At 45.9% G+C, this 17,426-nt stretch overlaps 1 protein-coding gene across 1 annotated transcript; it reads right to left on the bottom strand.

The window, feature by feature from the left end:
• Positions 1-6,236: 6,236 nt before the first annotated feature.
• SDR42E1 (short chain dehydrogenase/reductase family 42E, member 1) lies at positions 6,237-16,266 on the bottom strand. The gene is made up of 3 exons (XM_081216572.1): positions 16,182-16,266; positions 8,577-8,669; positions 6,237-8,013 (listed from the first exon to the last, which is right to left on the bottom strand). Exons 2-3 carry the CDS (start codon positions 8,642-8,644, stop codon positions 6,900-6,902), a joined length of 1,182 nt encoding a protein of 393 aa, XP_081072698.1. The 5' UTR covers positions 8,645-8,669; positions 16,182-16,266; the 3' UTR covers positions 6,237-6,899.
• Positions 16,267-17,426: the final 1,160 nt, after the last annotated feature.

The following is a 17,426-nucleotide window of genomic DNA, read 5'->3' as shown; positions in this document are numbered from 1 at the left end:
AGGTTTAAAGGAAGGAATAACTGGGATATCAGAGTCGTAATCTCAGGTGAGGTCACCTGGCTGATAAATGCATTCAGCCAATCAACAAGCATTTATTGGATCGATGAAGGAACACGTTCTCTGAATAAAGAACTCAACAAAACAGACATGGTCCCTGCGCTCACAGGACGCCAAAATTCCGAGGAACAAACTACTGTGTCAAATAATTTTCTTATCATAGAACGAGAGGTTGAACAAGACTACTTCAACACGGGCCCAGTCCAAACATACACGATTCTAGAAAAGGAAATTAGTCCGTTCTGGAAGAACGCCAGCAAATGTTCAGTTCCCCAGGAGCTAAAAGAGGCCCCCTTTTTAAGGAAGAGGGAACACAGGAGAATGGAGTGTCTTTGGAAACCACAGAGTATGTTCACCTGTGCCCAGGAGTGGGCTGTGTAGACTATAAGCCAAGACCTTTTCCAATTCATGGGGAAAAACCCAACTCAAAAGACTAAGCAGAAAATAAAATATACTGAGACTCACATGACAGCATGATCCAGGATGAAGTTAGCCTTGGGCACGGGTGGGTGGCAGAGCCGCAGTGACGTCTTCAAGGACCTCCTCTCTCTCCATTTCTTGGTCCGGCTGTACTTAATTCACAGCTGGGAGCCAGGAGCCCAAACAGTATCGGAATTCAGTCTCTCCTTCGGGGTAGACCAGTCCATGGTAGCCTCAAAGCCTATCCACCCCACAGCAGTAACCTCCGCAGAAAGGCTTTCCCTCCCGAGCTTTCGGAGAAAAGTTGAGAGGAGGACGCTCATTGGCTCACTTTGGCCCAATGACTGCGGTCAGAAGGATGACAGCCTTCTGATTGGCCAGCTCTTGCAAGTGGAGGTCAGCCCTACCTAAAGGCTGGGAATGGGTTTCTCGCTTCGAAAAGGGGAGTGTCATCTGCCACAGCAAGGGATGCTAGCAAACAGTGGCAGGCTTTTTTTTTGTTTTTTTTTTTTAGTTTCTGCTTTATAACAAAGTGAATCAGTTATACATATACATCTGTTCCCATATCCCTTCCCTCTTGTGTCTCCCTCCCTCCCACCCTACTACACGAACTGCTGGTGTGAGCTGCCAGTGCCGGCTAACAGGGGGGGCCATTAGCTCCAGGGTGCACAGCTGGGTTGAGGGTGGGTGCGAGGAGGGGGTTAGAATTCTACAGGCTATTTCTTCTAACGTGTCTGTAAGGCTAGGCGAGCTGCTGGAGATTTGGAAGGAATACAAGGCAGAAGTGGCCCCAAGAATTGTTAGTAAACCAATTAAATCTACGACAAAGCAATACTGGTTTTCTTACAATCACCATGTTAAGTGATTTAGGAAAATTAAACCTCTTGAAAAGAATCCCTGGGCCTACTCTGTAGGCTTGAGAAATATTATAGCCTAGGTAATTTGGTGTCAGAATTAGTCATTTGGTCCTTCAGTAACTGCTACAATTCGTAACAGGGCACCCTCTGCCACCCATGACGGGAGCAGCACTAAGAAAATCAAGTACTTGAACAGGCGTACTAGGCCCCTCTTCCTTTTTGCAGACACGGGCAGCTTTGGCATTACCTTTGGGTTCCATGACAGGAGTCTTTGTCACATGGTGTGATCCTCCAAGAGGCTTACGATAACTGCCCACCTACTCCTTGGAAGCAGAGGTTGGGGTGGCAGTGCTGGGTGGCTTATGCCCAGGCGTCTAGGGGAGCCTCCATACGCACAGTGTGGCCATCATTTCATGGCTCTGTGCAAGTTTAGGGATTCCACCCACGGTTGAGGAAAGGGGAGGGAAGTTGGGAACCCTAGAATAATGGAATTCCTCAACTGCAGTATCTCCTGACCTCAGAAAGGAAAGCAGTTGCCTTTCAGATAATAGATTGAGTTCTTCAAAGTGGTCAGTTTCGGCTCAGATACGGAGGGAGCGGCACCATATCATATGGAGAATAACATTACTTATTTATTAGACTTCATCTAGTCTTGACTTAGTCAACACACAATTCTAATAGGTTGGATATTTTCCCAGTCTTCAAGAGATTAGAAACAGTAAGTTATGTATGCGACAGAAAGGGGCAGTCACCCTTAGAAAGAAAAATAGCATTAATTCAATACTTATTGAATTCCTGTATTGTACTAGGCATTAGGGGTACAATAGCAATAGCAAGCAAGATGAAGTTCCTGCCCTTGTGGAGTTTACAGGCATTCCACAAATGATTACTCAAACTATTACAGTTGTGATAAAGGCTATAAAAGAAAAGCAGGGTGTTATGAGAGCTTGTAGCAGGAGGACCAAGCCTAAATTGTTAGGATCATAGAAGGCCTCCGGAAGAAAATCAAGCTGAGATATGAAATAAACATTATAAGGTCAATAAGTGGGGCAGGGGGTGTGAGAAGCTTGGAACTTAGGAACCTGCAAGACGCCAATGTAGCTGGGCAGAGAAGGCAGCATAGTGTGAGATGAGCAGGGGGCAGTAGGCGCGGTGGGGTGGGGGTCAGATCAGGCAAAGTCTCGGTTACAGTGAGGATTCTCAACCTAAACCTACAGAGAGTTTTGAGCAGGGAAGTGACATAGATTTACATCTTTATAGGACCACTCTGCTTGGTATGTGGAGAATAGATCAGAGAGGGGAGGGATGCAGAAGTGGATGCAGATGGAAGAGAAAAGAGGCTATTGTTGAAGCCTAAGTGGAGAGAAGTAACACCTGTACACTGGGCGTGAGCAGAAGGTAAGAAAGATCAAGGGCTAAAGGTGGATTAGGTGTGTCAAGTTAACGGGAGGCAGGGGTCAAAGATTATCCCAGATTTCTGGCAAGTGAAATTCAACACTGGTGACATCTGTTAAGGAAAGGAACCCTGTAAGAATTTGGAAGGATTGTGAATTCCATTTTGGCTATGTTGACTGAAAGGTGCTTGTGAAATATCCAGGCGGAGATGCAGAAGTGGCTGGCTGGGTGGGTCTGGAGCTGAGAAGAATGGTCTGGGCAGGAACTATCAATTTAGTGGTATGTATTTACAATAGAGATGGAAATTAACGCCAGGGGCTTGAACTAGATCACTTAGGGAGAAACTTTGGTGTTAGCAGAGGGCCTAGCACTGAGCACTGAAGAAATCTACCATGTAAAACTGGTGTGGAGGAGATGGGAAAACTGGTGAGTTGCAGGAATATGGTAGCAGACTCCCACATGGCCTCCAACAATCCCCACCTCCCGGTATTCATGTCCTTGAGTCTCCTCCCATGTGGAGTAGGGCTAACCTGTGTAGCCCATATATTATGGAAATGACAGTGCCCAGCCAAGGTTGTAGCTAAAATCTTTTAAGACTCGAGAGAGACCTAAGGGGGTGCCTCAGAGGGCTGTTCAAACAGCAAGGCTTCTAGGAAGCTTAAGGGCATTTGTCCCTCAGCAGTCTGAGCAGAAACCCCAAGTAGAGAAGAATGTATCTCCAAGAAATCTGTGGGTGTGGCTTTTGCCTAATGGAGTGAACTGCAGTTAAGACTAAGAGGAGACACAAAGTGTTCAGAAAAATTAGGACAGGGATACAGTACAAAAGGTGAAGAGGCCTTTGGATGCCCCAAATTCTACTGGGTGGAAGCAGGCTGAGAAAACTTTGTACCTGTAAATATGGGCTACCTTTCCTGGAAAAGGAAGGATGAGTCAGAGGGTGCAGGCCAGCCTCCAAGATGGCCCCCAACACTCCCCTTCCTTCTGGTAGTCATACCTTTGGGTAGCTCCCTCCCACACTGAAGAGGATTGACCTGTGGGAACTGTGTATATTGTGGAGAGCAGTGAGTGACTTCTGAGGGTAAATCATGAAAGACACTGCAGCTTCCACCTTGCATTCTTGAATCACCTGCTCTGGGGGAAGCCAGCTGCTGTGTCATGAGGACATTCAAGCAGTCCAACAGAGATGCTCACGTGGTGAGGAACTGAGGTCTCCTGCCCACATGATCCTGGCAGTGGATCCTCTAGCTTCAGTCGAGCTTTCTGATGACTGCAGCACCAGATGACATCGTGAGATTACCCTCATGAGACAGTAAGAAAAGCTTACCCAGGTAGGCCACACGCAAATACCTGACCCACAGAAACTATGAGGTAATGTTTGTTATTTTAAGATATGTCTTGGGGTGACATGTTATGGAGCAATAAATAATTAACACAAGGAGAAAGGCCAAAAGAGTTCAAGTGCATGAAAAGTAAAGGAACTGTGTTTCAAGGAGAGAGCGGACAACTGTGTCAAATGTTGCAGAAAGGCCAAATGTCTCATACCTGGATGACAATAAAGCCCACTTACCAATCCTGAATTTCATTTAGACACCTTGTGTAAAACAAAAACAAAACAAGAAACACACCCCCCTCCCCATGCTCAGTATACCTGATTTAAGAAAACTGAGAAACGTTTATCATTCTTTTGAAGGACTTCATTAAAAACATGTTTTGAAAGTCTGTGAGACCTCTCAATAACGGATCAATGTTTTCCTATACTTACCTGGTTTCTCAGTCACCTTTGCGTATGGACACACCATGCCATTACTGGACTGTAAGTCTGTAAAGAGCAGAGAAACCTGCCCTTTAGCACCTGGAGTGTTAACATATGCTGTAGGTGCTCAGACAACTTAACTTCAGACTAAAAAGCAAAAGCAGCTCATGATATAAAAGACTCTACAGATATTTTACTGAAAACAATCACTACCACCACCTCATATTCACATTGCAATTTATATATTAGAAGTACTTTTGCTGCGTCTTATTTTACGCTCAAAACAAACCCTGTGTAGAAAGGGCAAATACAGTCATTCCTATTTCCCAAAGGAGGCAACTGAAGCCCTACAGAGGCTTCAGCTACTTGGTTAAGGCCACACAAGATATTCATGGTTGCAGGTCTTCTGGTATCAAGTTGAGCACTTTTCCCAAAACAGCCAGGTGGCAGGCGCCAGGGCCTATTTCTCCAGCATCCTCCTCCTACAGATACTCTCAGGACAACTCTAACATGACTTTCCACAGTCATCTGTCCTTCTTAAGATGTGTGAATACTGTCCTTTCTATACCTGGAATCATGGAATGGGTAAAGACTCTGGGTCTTCTTTCCACTTTGGTTCCCATGCAACAGTGCAACTTGAACATGTGCCACAGCAGTCGCCAGGGTGGCCAGACAATGCCACCATTGTTCAGAACATTCCTCACTGCAAGTGGCCTTCAGAGAACCGAAATTCTTCCCAGTAAGAAAACCAGTCTATTACTTGAGAGTTATGCTTTATTTTTTAATTGCAAATGGCATCATTAGCTTGAACATCCTCATGAATCATCAGCTTTTTAGCTGTTGCCTAGACTTCGATCTCTCCTCAGAGACCACAACTTTACAAACACTGAATATATTTAAACACGCTCGTTACAGACTCTGAGGACACACCACAAAGGTATTCCACAGAGGTCAGTCGCAACAGCACCCTCTAAACAGAATACCCTGAGGAAGAAAACCCTCATAAAGAATGCATAATAACAATATTGACAAAAATAATGGCTTAGGGCTTCCCTGGTGGTGCAGTGGTTGAGCGTCCGCCTGCCGATGCAGGGGACGCGGGTTCGTGCCCCGGTCCAGGAGAATCCCATGTGCCGCGGAGCGGCTGGGCCCGTGAGCCATGGCCGCTGAGCCTGCACGTCTGGGAGCCTGTGCTCCGCAGTGGGAGAGGCCACAGCGGTAAGAGGCCCATGTACCGCAAAAAGAAAAAAAAAAAAAGGCTTAAGTGTGTTGAGTGGCACTTTATATGCCTTGTCTAATTTAACCCTCAAAAGAAACCTGCGAGGCAAGAGAAAGGTCTATTTGTGTCAACATCAACATTACCATGTGGTCACAAAGGCATAACACCCTTATATCACAAAGGGCAAAAGCTAATTTCCAAAACGCACGCCGTGAACAGCAAATACCTCCTCTGCGACGACCACCATCTCCTCAGAGCCTTGGGCTGTAGGGACGTAGCCCAGTTGGTGTTTTTCACACATTTTCAAGCCTGTTAGCATTCTGCCGTTCCCGTATCAGTGCGTGTTTTAGCCCGCGTGAAGCAGACGCCGAGTGTATGGAATGGAAGTAAGTACATTTTTGGCTTCTGAGAAATTCAAGCAAGACATTTCCCATCTAAGCAAGTTTAGCTCTATGGCTCCAGAATGACTTCTACTGTACTGATCCAAAGAAGAAGGACCCAAAGAACCAAATCTCAAACTTATCTTTTTTTTTTAACATCTTTATTGGAGTATAATTGCTTTACTATGGTGTGTTAGTTTCTGCTTTATAACAAAGTGAATCAGTTATACATATACATATATCCCCATATCTCTTCCCTCTTTTGCTTCTATTTCTCCCTTCATGATTTGTGCAAGGAGGTGGGAAATGAAACTTAATCCAAGAATCTATTCTTAAGCAGCGATTTGGAGTCTGACACCAGGTATCTATCTATCTGTCTGTCCATCTATTTTTCAAACCTGTGTTTCTTTTTCTTTTTCTATATTTATTTATTTTTGGCTGCGTTGGGTCTTCATTGCTGCATGTGGGCTTTCTCTAGTTGCAGCGAGCGGGGGCTGATTTTTGTTGAGGTGTGCGGGCTTCTCACCGTGGTGGCTTCTCTTGTTGCGGAGCACGGGCTCTAGGCACACGGGCTTCAGTAGTTGTGGTACGCGGGCTCAGCAGTTGTGGCTCGAGGGCTCTAGAGTGCAGGCTCAGTAGTTGTGGTGCACGGGCTTAGTTGCTCCACGGCATGTGGGATCTTCCTGGACCAGGGCTTGAACCCACGTCCCCTGCATTGGCAGGTGGATTCTTTACCACTACACCACCAAGCCCCAAACCTGTGTTTCTTGAAAACCATCTCAGCAAGTGTGATCAGCTCCTTATTTCTAGCTCCTCCTTCACACTGACAGAATCACAGAAGGTGGCAGCCATGTAAGAACCGCTATAACCAAGAGTAGGACCAATAGCCCATCCCAAACAAGACACTCAGAGTCACGACTTCCAGGACTTCTGCCATGACCATGGGCTTTAAACCATTCTATTACTTCCTGGAGGTCAAATGGCTGAGCCTCATAACCTAGCTCCTTCTTGGCTTTCTCTAGGCTAAAATAGTGTGTGACGCCGGTTTTGTAAACTTCGGTGCGGGTGAGGAAGGGCTGGAAGTTGTACAGTCGACCCAGAATGAAGTGGGCCGTCTCCGTTAGGAAAGCAAAGTAGTAGATGAGAGTCAAGGGCAGGCGGATGGATGGGAACTTGTAGCCCAGGCCCTCAACCAAAGGCCGGAAGAACTCAAAGTTGTTCACAGGTCTGCCATCTGAGATGAAGTAGGGCTGCCCAGAAGCAATGTGGCCCTTGTCAGCTTTCAGGGCCACTGAAGCCAGAATGTGAGCCTGCACCAAGTTATCCACATGGACAAATTCAACCAGACTCTTGGGGTCTCCGTACACAAACTTGAACAGGCCCTTCTCAATGTAGCTTACTATCCTGGGGAGGTGCCTTTGTTCTCCAGGCCCATAGATGCCAGCCGGCCTCAGAGCACAGGTTCTCAAGACCCCATCACTCCTTTCCAGGGCTGTACCATTGGCCTCCAGCACCTTCTTCTCTGCAACAGATTTGGTCCGAGAGTAGTGATCAGGATGGAGGTGAAGAGGTAGGTAAGGCAGAGATTCATCTCCATTTCTGATAACTTGCCCTCCGAAGATGACATTGAAAGTGCTAGTGTAAACTAACCTTGGCACCCCTCGCCTCCTGCAAGCCTGGAGGATGTTGTCTGTGCCCCCCACGTTCACTTCTTCAATCAGGTTTCGATTCAGTTGCTCGCGCCCTGACATACCATAAGAGGCAATATGGAACACACAAGCGACATCCACATCCTGGAAGGCTTTCTCTATGTCAGAGAGGTGGCGGATGTCTCCGTGTATAAACTTGATTCCGTCTGGAATGGTTTGAGCAGGGCTGCTGATGTCAAACAGAATCACACGGACTCCCTTCTGGTTCAGAGCACAGCCTAGGCTGAAACAAGCAAGAGTAAAAGTTAGATCAAAGCACTATTAAGCTGTGCCGAGGAAAAGTGTGTAAAATAATTTTCCCAGTCTTCTTGGCTTATCCTGAGCTCCTCACTTTACATGTTCACTGGTACAAGTCTTACTTATGCAAATAGTCAAAAATGAGAATCTTCACATTCACTTAAATTAAAATGAGAGAGGCTTTATCTTCACAGACGGTGATGTCGACATTCCCCCACCCCCCATTCTAGGACCCACCATCTATTCTTCAGAATATTTATGAATGATAAGGTAATTGTGAAAAAACAGCGATTATGTTAAATTGTTTTCGGTGGTGTGCATATCTCCCCTCCCAAATTCAATGGCTTTATAAAGAATTTTTCTTAAAGCAGAATGTACCTGTAGTTCTCCATTTCAGTATCTGAGCCGTGGGCAACACGGTTCATTCCTGGTTTAACACTGTACAAACACGTAAAAGTCTACACTGCATTAGTGTGAGCTGAAGGCTATACTTTTCCCAGCAACTACCAATAAAATAATGCCATGGACATATTTTGCAGATGCACTGACCGGAAGCCAAAATAGCCAGCTCCTCCCGTAACGAGGACTGTTTCCTTCAGAGATTTTTGGGAATCCATATATGGCAGTCAAAGATAACTGGACCTATAAGAAAGTAGTATGCATCACTGTTACTGATCCAGATGCGAATGTGATCGTCCCTCATTTGGGGTTAACAAAAACAAAAAGGCAATACGCTCTAGCAGAAAGAAAAGCTAAGACCTGGGTTCCCGTCATGGCTTTGTGACATTAACCAACTCCTCCCCACACCCCTCCTTTCACTTCTTGGGCTTCACATTTCTTCCTATGAATCATGGGAACAGTAATACCTGCCCTGACTGCCTGGCAAGGTCAATGTGAAGGTTAAATAAGATAACGTACATAGGAGTGCTTTGAAAACCACAAAGCACTCTCCAAATGTAAGGCATTATTCTGAATCCTCGGAAAACATTAGAGCCTTTTTGAAAAGAAGTCGTTCACATTTGGTAGGGAGAGGCATTTTCCCCACACACCAGAAAAAAATCCAGGACAGAACTTTAAAGCAATTTCCAACATCTTTGTTTTTAAACAGCACACTACAGCACAGTTTAATACTGGTGTTTTGGGACTTCCCTCGTGGCGCCGTGGTTAAGAATCCTCCTGCCAATGCAGGGGACATGGGTTCAAGCCCTGGCCCGGGAAGATCCCACATGCCACGGAGCAACTAAGCCCATGAGCCACAACAACTGAGCCCGTGAGCCACAACTACTGACCCTGCGAGCCACAACTACTGAAGCCCATGCACCTAGAGCCCGTGCTCTGCAACAAGAGAAGCCACCGCAATGAGAAGCCCGTGCACCACGACGAAGAGTAGCCCCTGCTGGCTGCCACTAGAGAAAGCCCACGCGCAGCAACAGAGACCCAACGCAGTCATAAATAAATAAATAAATGAATAAATGAATGAATGGATGAATAAATAAATAAATAAATATTAAAAGAAACTGGTGTTTTATTAACCCTATACGTAAAAAAAAAAAAAGGTGTTGGGGGGGGACAAAAACATCCTTTGTGTAGCAAACCATGTTCCCCCACCCAGGAAATCTTCTAAGTACAGCATGTGCTCAATACCTATGGGGATCTTGCTTCTCCCTCCCTCCGCTTCTATGCTAAAATAATAATTATTTTTATATTTTATATTTTTTATTATTTTATCAAGGCTCCAAGAACCCTTTCTCTCAAAAACAAGACAGAACAAGCAAAAAGTGGGCCACTCAACTCTTTCCACTTAAGAAGAAATGGAGCAGGAGGCATGCAGGTCCTCAAATGCGCTGGGAATACATACACACACATACACACTCACTCAAGTCACTGGAGACACTCAGCGGTGCGGTTAGTCAGGGAGACTGCAAGCAACCAAGAGCCCTATCACTTGGACAAGCTCCTCCCTCTGTGCCTGTTGCTGCATCTGAAAAGCGGAGCTAATGCTAAGCTCACAGGCTTATGGAGACCGAATGGGATAGTGTATGGAAAATGCCTGACATAGCGCAGGTGCTCCACGGATGTCACTTCTTGAATTTCCTTTTCTTCAAGCTCTAGAGTCTGGGGATTTGATTTTTCTCTTACATTCCCACATACCATGATTAGGTCTCTCAAAAGCACAGGGTTACAAGAAGTTTGCTGGGTTCTTCTGGAAAACTCTACTAAGGAGATCTGAGCGCCAGGAAAGCCAATCAGATCATTCATGCAGAAATCAGTTGGTGACAGTTGAAGACAAGATTCGGCAAGTAACTGTCTCAGTGGCTTGAGGGTATGCAGAAGAGTGAGAAATATTAGGAAAACTGAGCAAAATGATGTGGAGGATGGCTGATGGAGTCCCAAGGTTTGATGAAGCAATTGCCACTGTTGTGCTTTCAAGAAAACCCGTAAAGAATGAACGTCTCGGCACCCCTTTAATATACCCAACAGTGACCTTATGTTTCTATTAGTTTCGGAGGGCAGACCACTCCCACTGGGATTTGGAGTAGCCATAAAACTTGCTGTAGTCAATTCCACCATTTAATGTAATCACGTGACTTTGTTAACAGATGCTGCTTCCAAACACAAAAGATGTCAGTCACTGACATCTCAACCCAGACTTCTTACTGTCACCATCATGACCTGGTGGCAACCTCCTTCTCTGACTTCAGCTCACTCTTCCACCACTGGTACTCTACCCTCCAGCCACCTGAACTTTTCCCCTTTTTTGAAGATGCCAAGCTCATCTGTGCCCTGAGGTCTACACACACGTCTTGCTTCACCTGTGTGAACCACCTCTGCACCAGATCTTCGCCTGGCTGCATCCTTCTCATATTTAGGTCTGCTCAAGGGCTACTTACTCAATGCAAAGAGGCGTTTCTGATCACCCCTTCTACAAGAGCTTATCTAAGCGCTGCTTTGTTTTCTCCATCGCACATTTCACTATCTAAATTTATTTGTTTCCTTTTTGACTACCGATCTCCTTCCAACAGAAAATAGGTGCCATGACAACCGAGACCTTCAGCCTTTCTCACTGGCGTATTCCCACCAGAACCTCGGAGACAGTAGATACTCAACAAGTATTTGTTGAACTTATGGATGATTTTGAACACTGTGAAATAATACACGCAATTTAGTAAAATGACGATGGGCACAAATTATGCAGGGCACTGCAGTGTCTAAGAGTCGTTATTATGTATGCCAATCAATGTTGCCATTTTAATTTAACTTATCTCTTAAAAAGAAAAGTCCTGGCGTGAAAATGACATACAGCAAAATGAGACAGAATTCCTGCATTCTGGAGCTTATGCTGGAGGAGAGAAGCTTCTGCAAATACCTAAAGTACATGGCAAAAAGCAGAAACCAAGATGACTGCAATAATGTTGGTATAAACCAGGTGCCGGGGGAGCACCGAGGTCGAAGGGAGACGGGAGAAATTGATTCTGAAGGGCAGGTCCGAGAAGACCTCACTGAAGAGTAGGCGCTAGAGCAGACCGGGGACAACGGGAGGACGGAGGCAGGCTGAGGCTAGGCAGAGGGCTACTACAGGCTGAGGGGGCATCACACATGAACAGAAGAGCAACAGGGTGGGCTTGTGTTGGGCAACCGATACGGGGCGTGCAAACTGAAGCCGAAGTGCGTGGCTGGTGACTTAGGGCGGAAAGATGGCTGGAGTCGGCTTGGAGACAGCTTGGCATCCCCTTTGGGGGAGCCTGAACTCTATTCTATAGACCAGGGGTCCCCAACCCCTGTACTGCAGACCAGTACCGGTCCACAGCCTGTTAGGAACTGGGCCGCACGGCAGGAGGTGAGCGGCGGGCGGGCGGGTGAAGCTTCATCTGCGGCTCCCCATCGCGTTACCACCTTAACCATCGCCCCCGCCCCTGGCCCCCAGTCCGTGGAAAAATGGTCTTCCACGAAACCGGTCCCTGGTGCCAAAAAGGCTGAGGACCGCTGCTCTAGACAACAGAGGGTCTTTGTATGTTTACGGAACATCGGGCTCACTTTGGTCCTTGTGAAAGATTAAGCTTTCCCTGGAGGAGGAAAGAGTCTAGGCAAGGGCTGATGAGGGGGAAATGCCAGTGCGCTCAGCTGAAATGAGGATGAGGAGGCGGCAGCAGGCAGGGCCCAGGTGACGTCTGAGGAAGGTGACGTCATTCACCAAAACAGCCCACACGGGTTTTAGAAATGCTCTGTTTGGTTAACAGGGTTTTCCTTAAGAGGATGCCAGATAAAAAAGGTTAACATATTCTTAGCATCTCCACAAGAATTCCTCTGTAAGGAAATCAGAAAATGAACAAGGCCTCAAAGAGTCCAGTTAAAAATTTTCCAACAGAAATTCTTCCTAATCTTTCATTGTCCTTTGTTTTTTAAAACTGCACATTCCGGTCCAGTCATAAGACCAGGTCAGTCATGGCTCATGTGCACATCAATCATGCCAGGAATGTACAAGTTCAAATTATCAATGCTTCAGAGTACCTGTCAGGCCTATTCATGCTATTCCTCATTACCTTCCAACTTGTTCCAGAATGATCTGGGGCAAGAACTTGTGTAACTGACCTGATCTGCAGGGTCAGACGCGTGGTGACAAGTAAGGAAAACGTAATAATTTCATAAGACAAACAGCAATGAAAGAAGCCTGCAACCTTCGCAGATGACCAGCCATTAACGAACAGTATCACCCAGAGGCCACCTCCTCCTTTCCTGGTTCCCTGCGTCAACAAGCACAGAAAAATCCCTGCAAACACATTTTGCCGACAACCAAAAGAAATTCCCATGAACACTAAGCCAGCGGGGAGAAAGAGAGGGTACACAATTTTCTCTCAATCAGCTGCTTGGTTTTTCAGATTTCATGGCTTCTGTTTTATTAGTTTCCACCTGATTCCTTCTAGGGCTGGGTACTCAGACCAGTGTTTATAATCTCAGTTGCTTTAAGGCTCTTCCAAAACGTGGCTTTGTTCAGTAATTGCTTCCCTCTGGGTCGGGGGGGAGGGTCACATTGGATCTGAGCCATCATTTTAGCAGATACAGGTTAAGGTTAAGTACACGATCCAAAAAAAGGAATCTTAATTACAAACAAGAAAAAATGAAATTTAAAATCTGCCTGACCCCTTGATAATACTAAGATAGAAGGAGGGTAATAAAATTGACATCTCACAGGGAAATTATGAGAAGAAACTCATAAAAATGACTGGGAGTACTTTAGATTTACAAAGACCTAATTAAATGCGAAGGATCAGTAATAAGAACCTTAACATGCACACAGTTCCTTCATCTCCAGGGTTCAACAGGAAGATGCTACTAACTCTCTGGTATTATAATGCAATATACAAACCTAGGTGCCACTAGAGTACGGAACAGAGAGCAGAATTGAAGATGGCTTTCATAAAAACAAAAATTTACTGTATTTACTTTAAGGAAGGTAAAAATATCTCCAGGTAGTTTAACCCTTTGATGGTGTGTTTTAAATTACTGCCCAAGTACTGACCAGAGGCAAAAGGTAACTGTGTTCTTACTGTATTGAGACCAGGAAAGTATATTGAGACTAGAGGGCTTAGAAATGGTGCTGTTCAAGTTCCATATGTGATCTGAAAGTTATTTGTGTTTAATACAAAGCAGTCAAGGCCATAAAGATGAAGAAGTAGTTAGAAACAATAAGGAGAGTCACCCTGATACAGGTAAAAGGATGTGAGGTGCAAAACCTAAAAGGCCAAACACATTTGGGAAGAAAACTAAGGGCACAGCATTAAGTGGAACGTTGATATACTCATGACAAACAGTGGTATTTGCACACACAGTTTTGAATACAACTGACGGTGGGCAGGGAAGCTAATTCTCATCACCTTATCTTCTCATCCAGTTACCCACTCAAACTCCTTTTGCCTAGATATTTGTTGCACAAAAGATCCTTGCAATTATTCATGATGCTTATGATAAAAGTAATTACATAATTTTATAATTGGTATTTCCCACCTGCTTCCCAAACTACCACATAAACTCCATACAAGCCTAGGGAGCTGTACCTACTGGAACCCAGGCGCGTCTGACTCCACAGCTTACGCCTCAACCACAATAAGCACACGGGGCTGTGCAGAGTCCCTGACCTGAAGCAGCCAAGTCAGTGCTGACCAGAGTCCTGTAGGGGCTTTAACAGCTAACATATTCTGCAACCTGATAGGGGTCCTTCCAATTTCCAGCGGGGAGGCAGGAGGCGCCCCATCCCCTCCCATGAGGTAGAGTTCAGAGGCAGGGATAAGCTTCCTAGGTTAGAAATCAGAAAATCTGGGTCCTAGTCTCGGTTCTCCCACCAATTCCCTGTGTGACCCTAGCAAAGTCACTGAACCTCTCTGATCCTGTTTCCTCCTTGCTAAAATGAAAATAACAACTATGGCTACATTTATTAGTTATTATGGGCTAGGTGCTTTAAGGTTTACCACTGAAGCCTCAGGACGATCTTCTGAGGTAGTTATTATCCTCAGCTTTTCAGATATGAGGAAAATGCTTAGAGGTTAAGGACCTTGCCTACACATAAGTATATCCAAAGTAAATGAAATCACTACCTGGAAAAGGTACCTGCACCCCCATATTCATTGCAGCATTATTCACAATTGCTAAGTCACAGAAACAACCTAAGTGCCCATTAATGGATGAATGGATAAAGGAAATGTGGTGTGTGTGTATATATATACACACACACAATGGAATATTATTCAGCCATTGAAAAGGGAAGGAAATCCTACCATTAGTGACAACACAAATGGACCTTGAGGGCACTGTGCTAAGTGAAATAAGTCAAAGACAAATACTGCATGATATCATTCATATAAAGAATCTTAAAAAAGCTGAACTCTAGAAACAGAGAGTAGAATGGTGGTTGCCAGGGGCTGCGGGATGGGGGAAATGAGGAAATGTTGGTCAAAGGATCTAAGCTTCCAGTTATGAGACAGAATTAAGTTCTGGGGATCTAATATACAGCATGGGGACCATATTTAATGATACTGTATTACATGCTTGAAAGTTGCTAAAGGAGTAGGTCTTTAAAGTTTTCACCATACACACACAAAAAAACTGTAATTCTGTGAGGTGATGGAGATGTTAACTAACCTTATTGTGGTTATTATTTCACGATATAGGCGTAACAAGTCATCACACTGTACACCTTAAAATTACACAATGTTATACGTCAATTATATCCTAGTAAAGTTGGAAAAAAATATTTTAAAAAGAAACAAACAAACAAACTGGTCCACAAATTATGCAGGTCTCAGTGGCTGAGCTGGACCTAGGACTTGAAGCCAGGTCTGTAGGAGTCCCCAGCTGGCTTGGGACAATGCAGTGTTGTGCACTTCCCACGTTCATAATTTCTGTCACACCTGGTATCTCTGATACTATGTCTTCCCTATTGTGTTCCATTTAAAACTACTTATCTTTTAACAATAAATACGTTCATTTTAAATGGTAACCTTACATGGCCACTTAAATGGAAAACCAGAATCATTTGTCATCAAGAGAAGGTAATCTTTACCCCCAAAGTGCGATGAAAATTAAAAATGTGAATCAAGTCTAGCTCGATACAGATGCTTGTTGAAAGCTCTGAGCTTGGGGCCCAGATACCTTAAAAAAAAAAAAGAAAACGAGGGCTTCCCTGGTGGCGCAGTGGTTGAGAGTCCGCCTGCCGATGCAGGGGACACGGGTTCGTGCCCCGGTCCGGGAAGATCCCACATGCCGCGGAGCGGCTGGGCCCGTGAGCCATGGCCGCTGAGCCTGCGCGTCCGGAGCCTGAGAGGCCCGCGTACCGCAAAAAAAAAAAAAAAAAGAAAGAAAGAAAACGAGAAACAGAAGCTAGCCTGTGCTTGAGACCTTCACGACATTCTAGAAAGCCACGCTGAGCCCCGCTCCTTGGAATCCGAGAGAATTAAAAAGGGGAGGACTTCGGTCATCATCACTCACGACCGCGCCCCGTACCAGAAGCCAGTGGGCTCGTCCCACCTGGGCTGCCACCCGGCGCAGGTACGGGCAGGGTCGCCCTCCGCGGGCCCAGACGCGCGTACGAGCCTGAGCGCCCCCGCCAGCCGGGCCCAGGTCCCCGCGGAGGAGCGGCCCTCCCTCCCCAGGCCCACTCACAGCAGCAGAAAACGACAGCGACGCCGGGTCTGCTCGAAGACTTGCAAACCTGGCCTCTCACGATCGCCGCCGCCCACGCTCGGCGCCGGAGCCGTCAGACCGGCCCCCGGCTCCACTTCCGGGCCTCTCTAGGAAGCGCGGAGGTCTCGGCATCTCTATGATGTGCAGGTTGCTCGTCCACCGTCACCTATGCATCATGCTCACTCCATGAATCTCCCCAACGTGTCCAACCCATGTGTTCCAGCTTCGCGGGAACCCTTTCAGGGCACTTCTACTGCTGTAACTACCTCCAATTTCTGCTTTAGACTTGCACCTCCGTCTTTGTGTACCCCCAACGCTGAGCACAGGCAGTGCCTGATAAATAGGAGGGGCTCAGCTCAATCAGTTATTGCTTGTATGGATGAATGGATGGGTGGATGGATGAGGCTCTCCAGACTCCTGAATATTCACTCCGCATGTATCTTTTAAAATCTCTTTCTCTGAGTTTCCATGTTTTCCCTATTTTTACAGTTCCATTTCTGATCACTGAGCAGGCAATGATGCTACGACTAACCTTTGTTGCTGAAGGAACCAAAGACTTAAAAAACCATGTAGAAAGGAACGTTGGCATCCACATTCAGAAGTCTCCCGGAGAGGCCAATATTTTGTCTCCTTGTCAGAGGAGTCTGGTTCTATGGAAAGTTGCAGGCGCTGTGTACATACAGACAGACACACACACACACGCACGCACGCACGCACACACACACACACACACACACACACATGAATTGACCCCTGGCTGGGAAGGATTTCATCAAAGAAGCTCATATGAAGTAAGTCATTTACTGCTAATTTTCACTGGGACCACAAAGTCACAAGGAAAACCTCAAGCCCTGGGATATAAAAATTAATGAAGGCCATGTGAGGAAAGCTAAGTCCCCAGTATTGGCCTCTCTGATCTTGTCTGTCTGTCTGTCTTGTCCTCAACTGGGGTTCAGCCATAAGTCTTAGGAGACTGAGATATGGTTGTACCAAGTAGTCTTAAGGAACAGCTTTTCTCTGGCTGCCCTGGATGTACAAAGATTAGAAGAGGAGAAGAGGAAGGCTAGTGAGGGGGTTAGGTGACCAGCAACATGCTCTTCAGACCAGTAGCCAAGGAAGAAAAGATTCCTCCAAGGATGCAGTATGTAAGACAGATTTCCTTTGGGGAATTTCAGGGTCCTCTAAGGGTTGCCCAGATTTACTGCATGTTGTTGGCCCATAAGA

This window comes from Mesoplodon bidens, assembly GCF_964165515.1.
Source record: "Mesoplodon bidens genome assembly, chromosome: 18".
Classification (NCBI taxonomy): Eukaryota; Metazoa; Chordata; class Mammalia; order Artiodactyla; family Ziphiidae; genus Mesoplodon; species Mesoplodon bidens.
Note: the sequence above shows the minus strand (reverse complement) of the source record. Positions and strands in the feature narration are given on the sequence as shown.

Bases quoted from the DNA above. Each gene is read 5' to 3' on its own strand.
- SDR42E1 (XM_081216572.1), bottom strand. From the start codon at position 8,644: ATGGATTCCCAAAAATCTCTGAAGGAAACAGTCCTCGTTACGGGAGGA. The intron at 8,014-8,576 runs GTCAGTGCATCT...TGCTTGTTTCAG, and splicing joins GCTGGCTATTTTGGCTTCCG to CCTAGGCTGTGCTCTGAACC.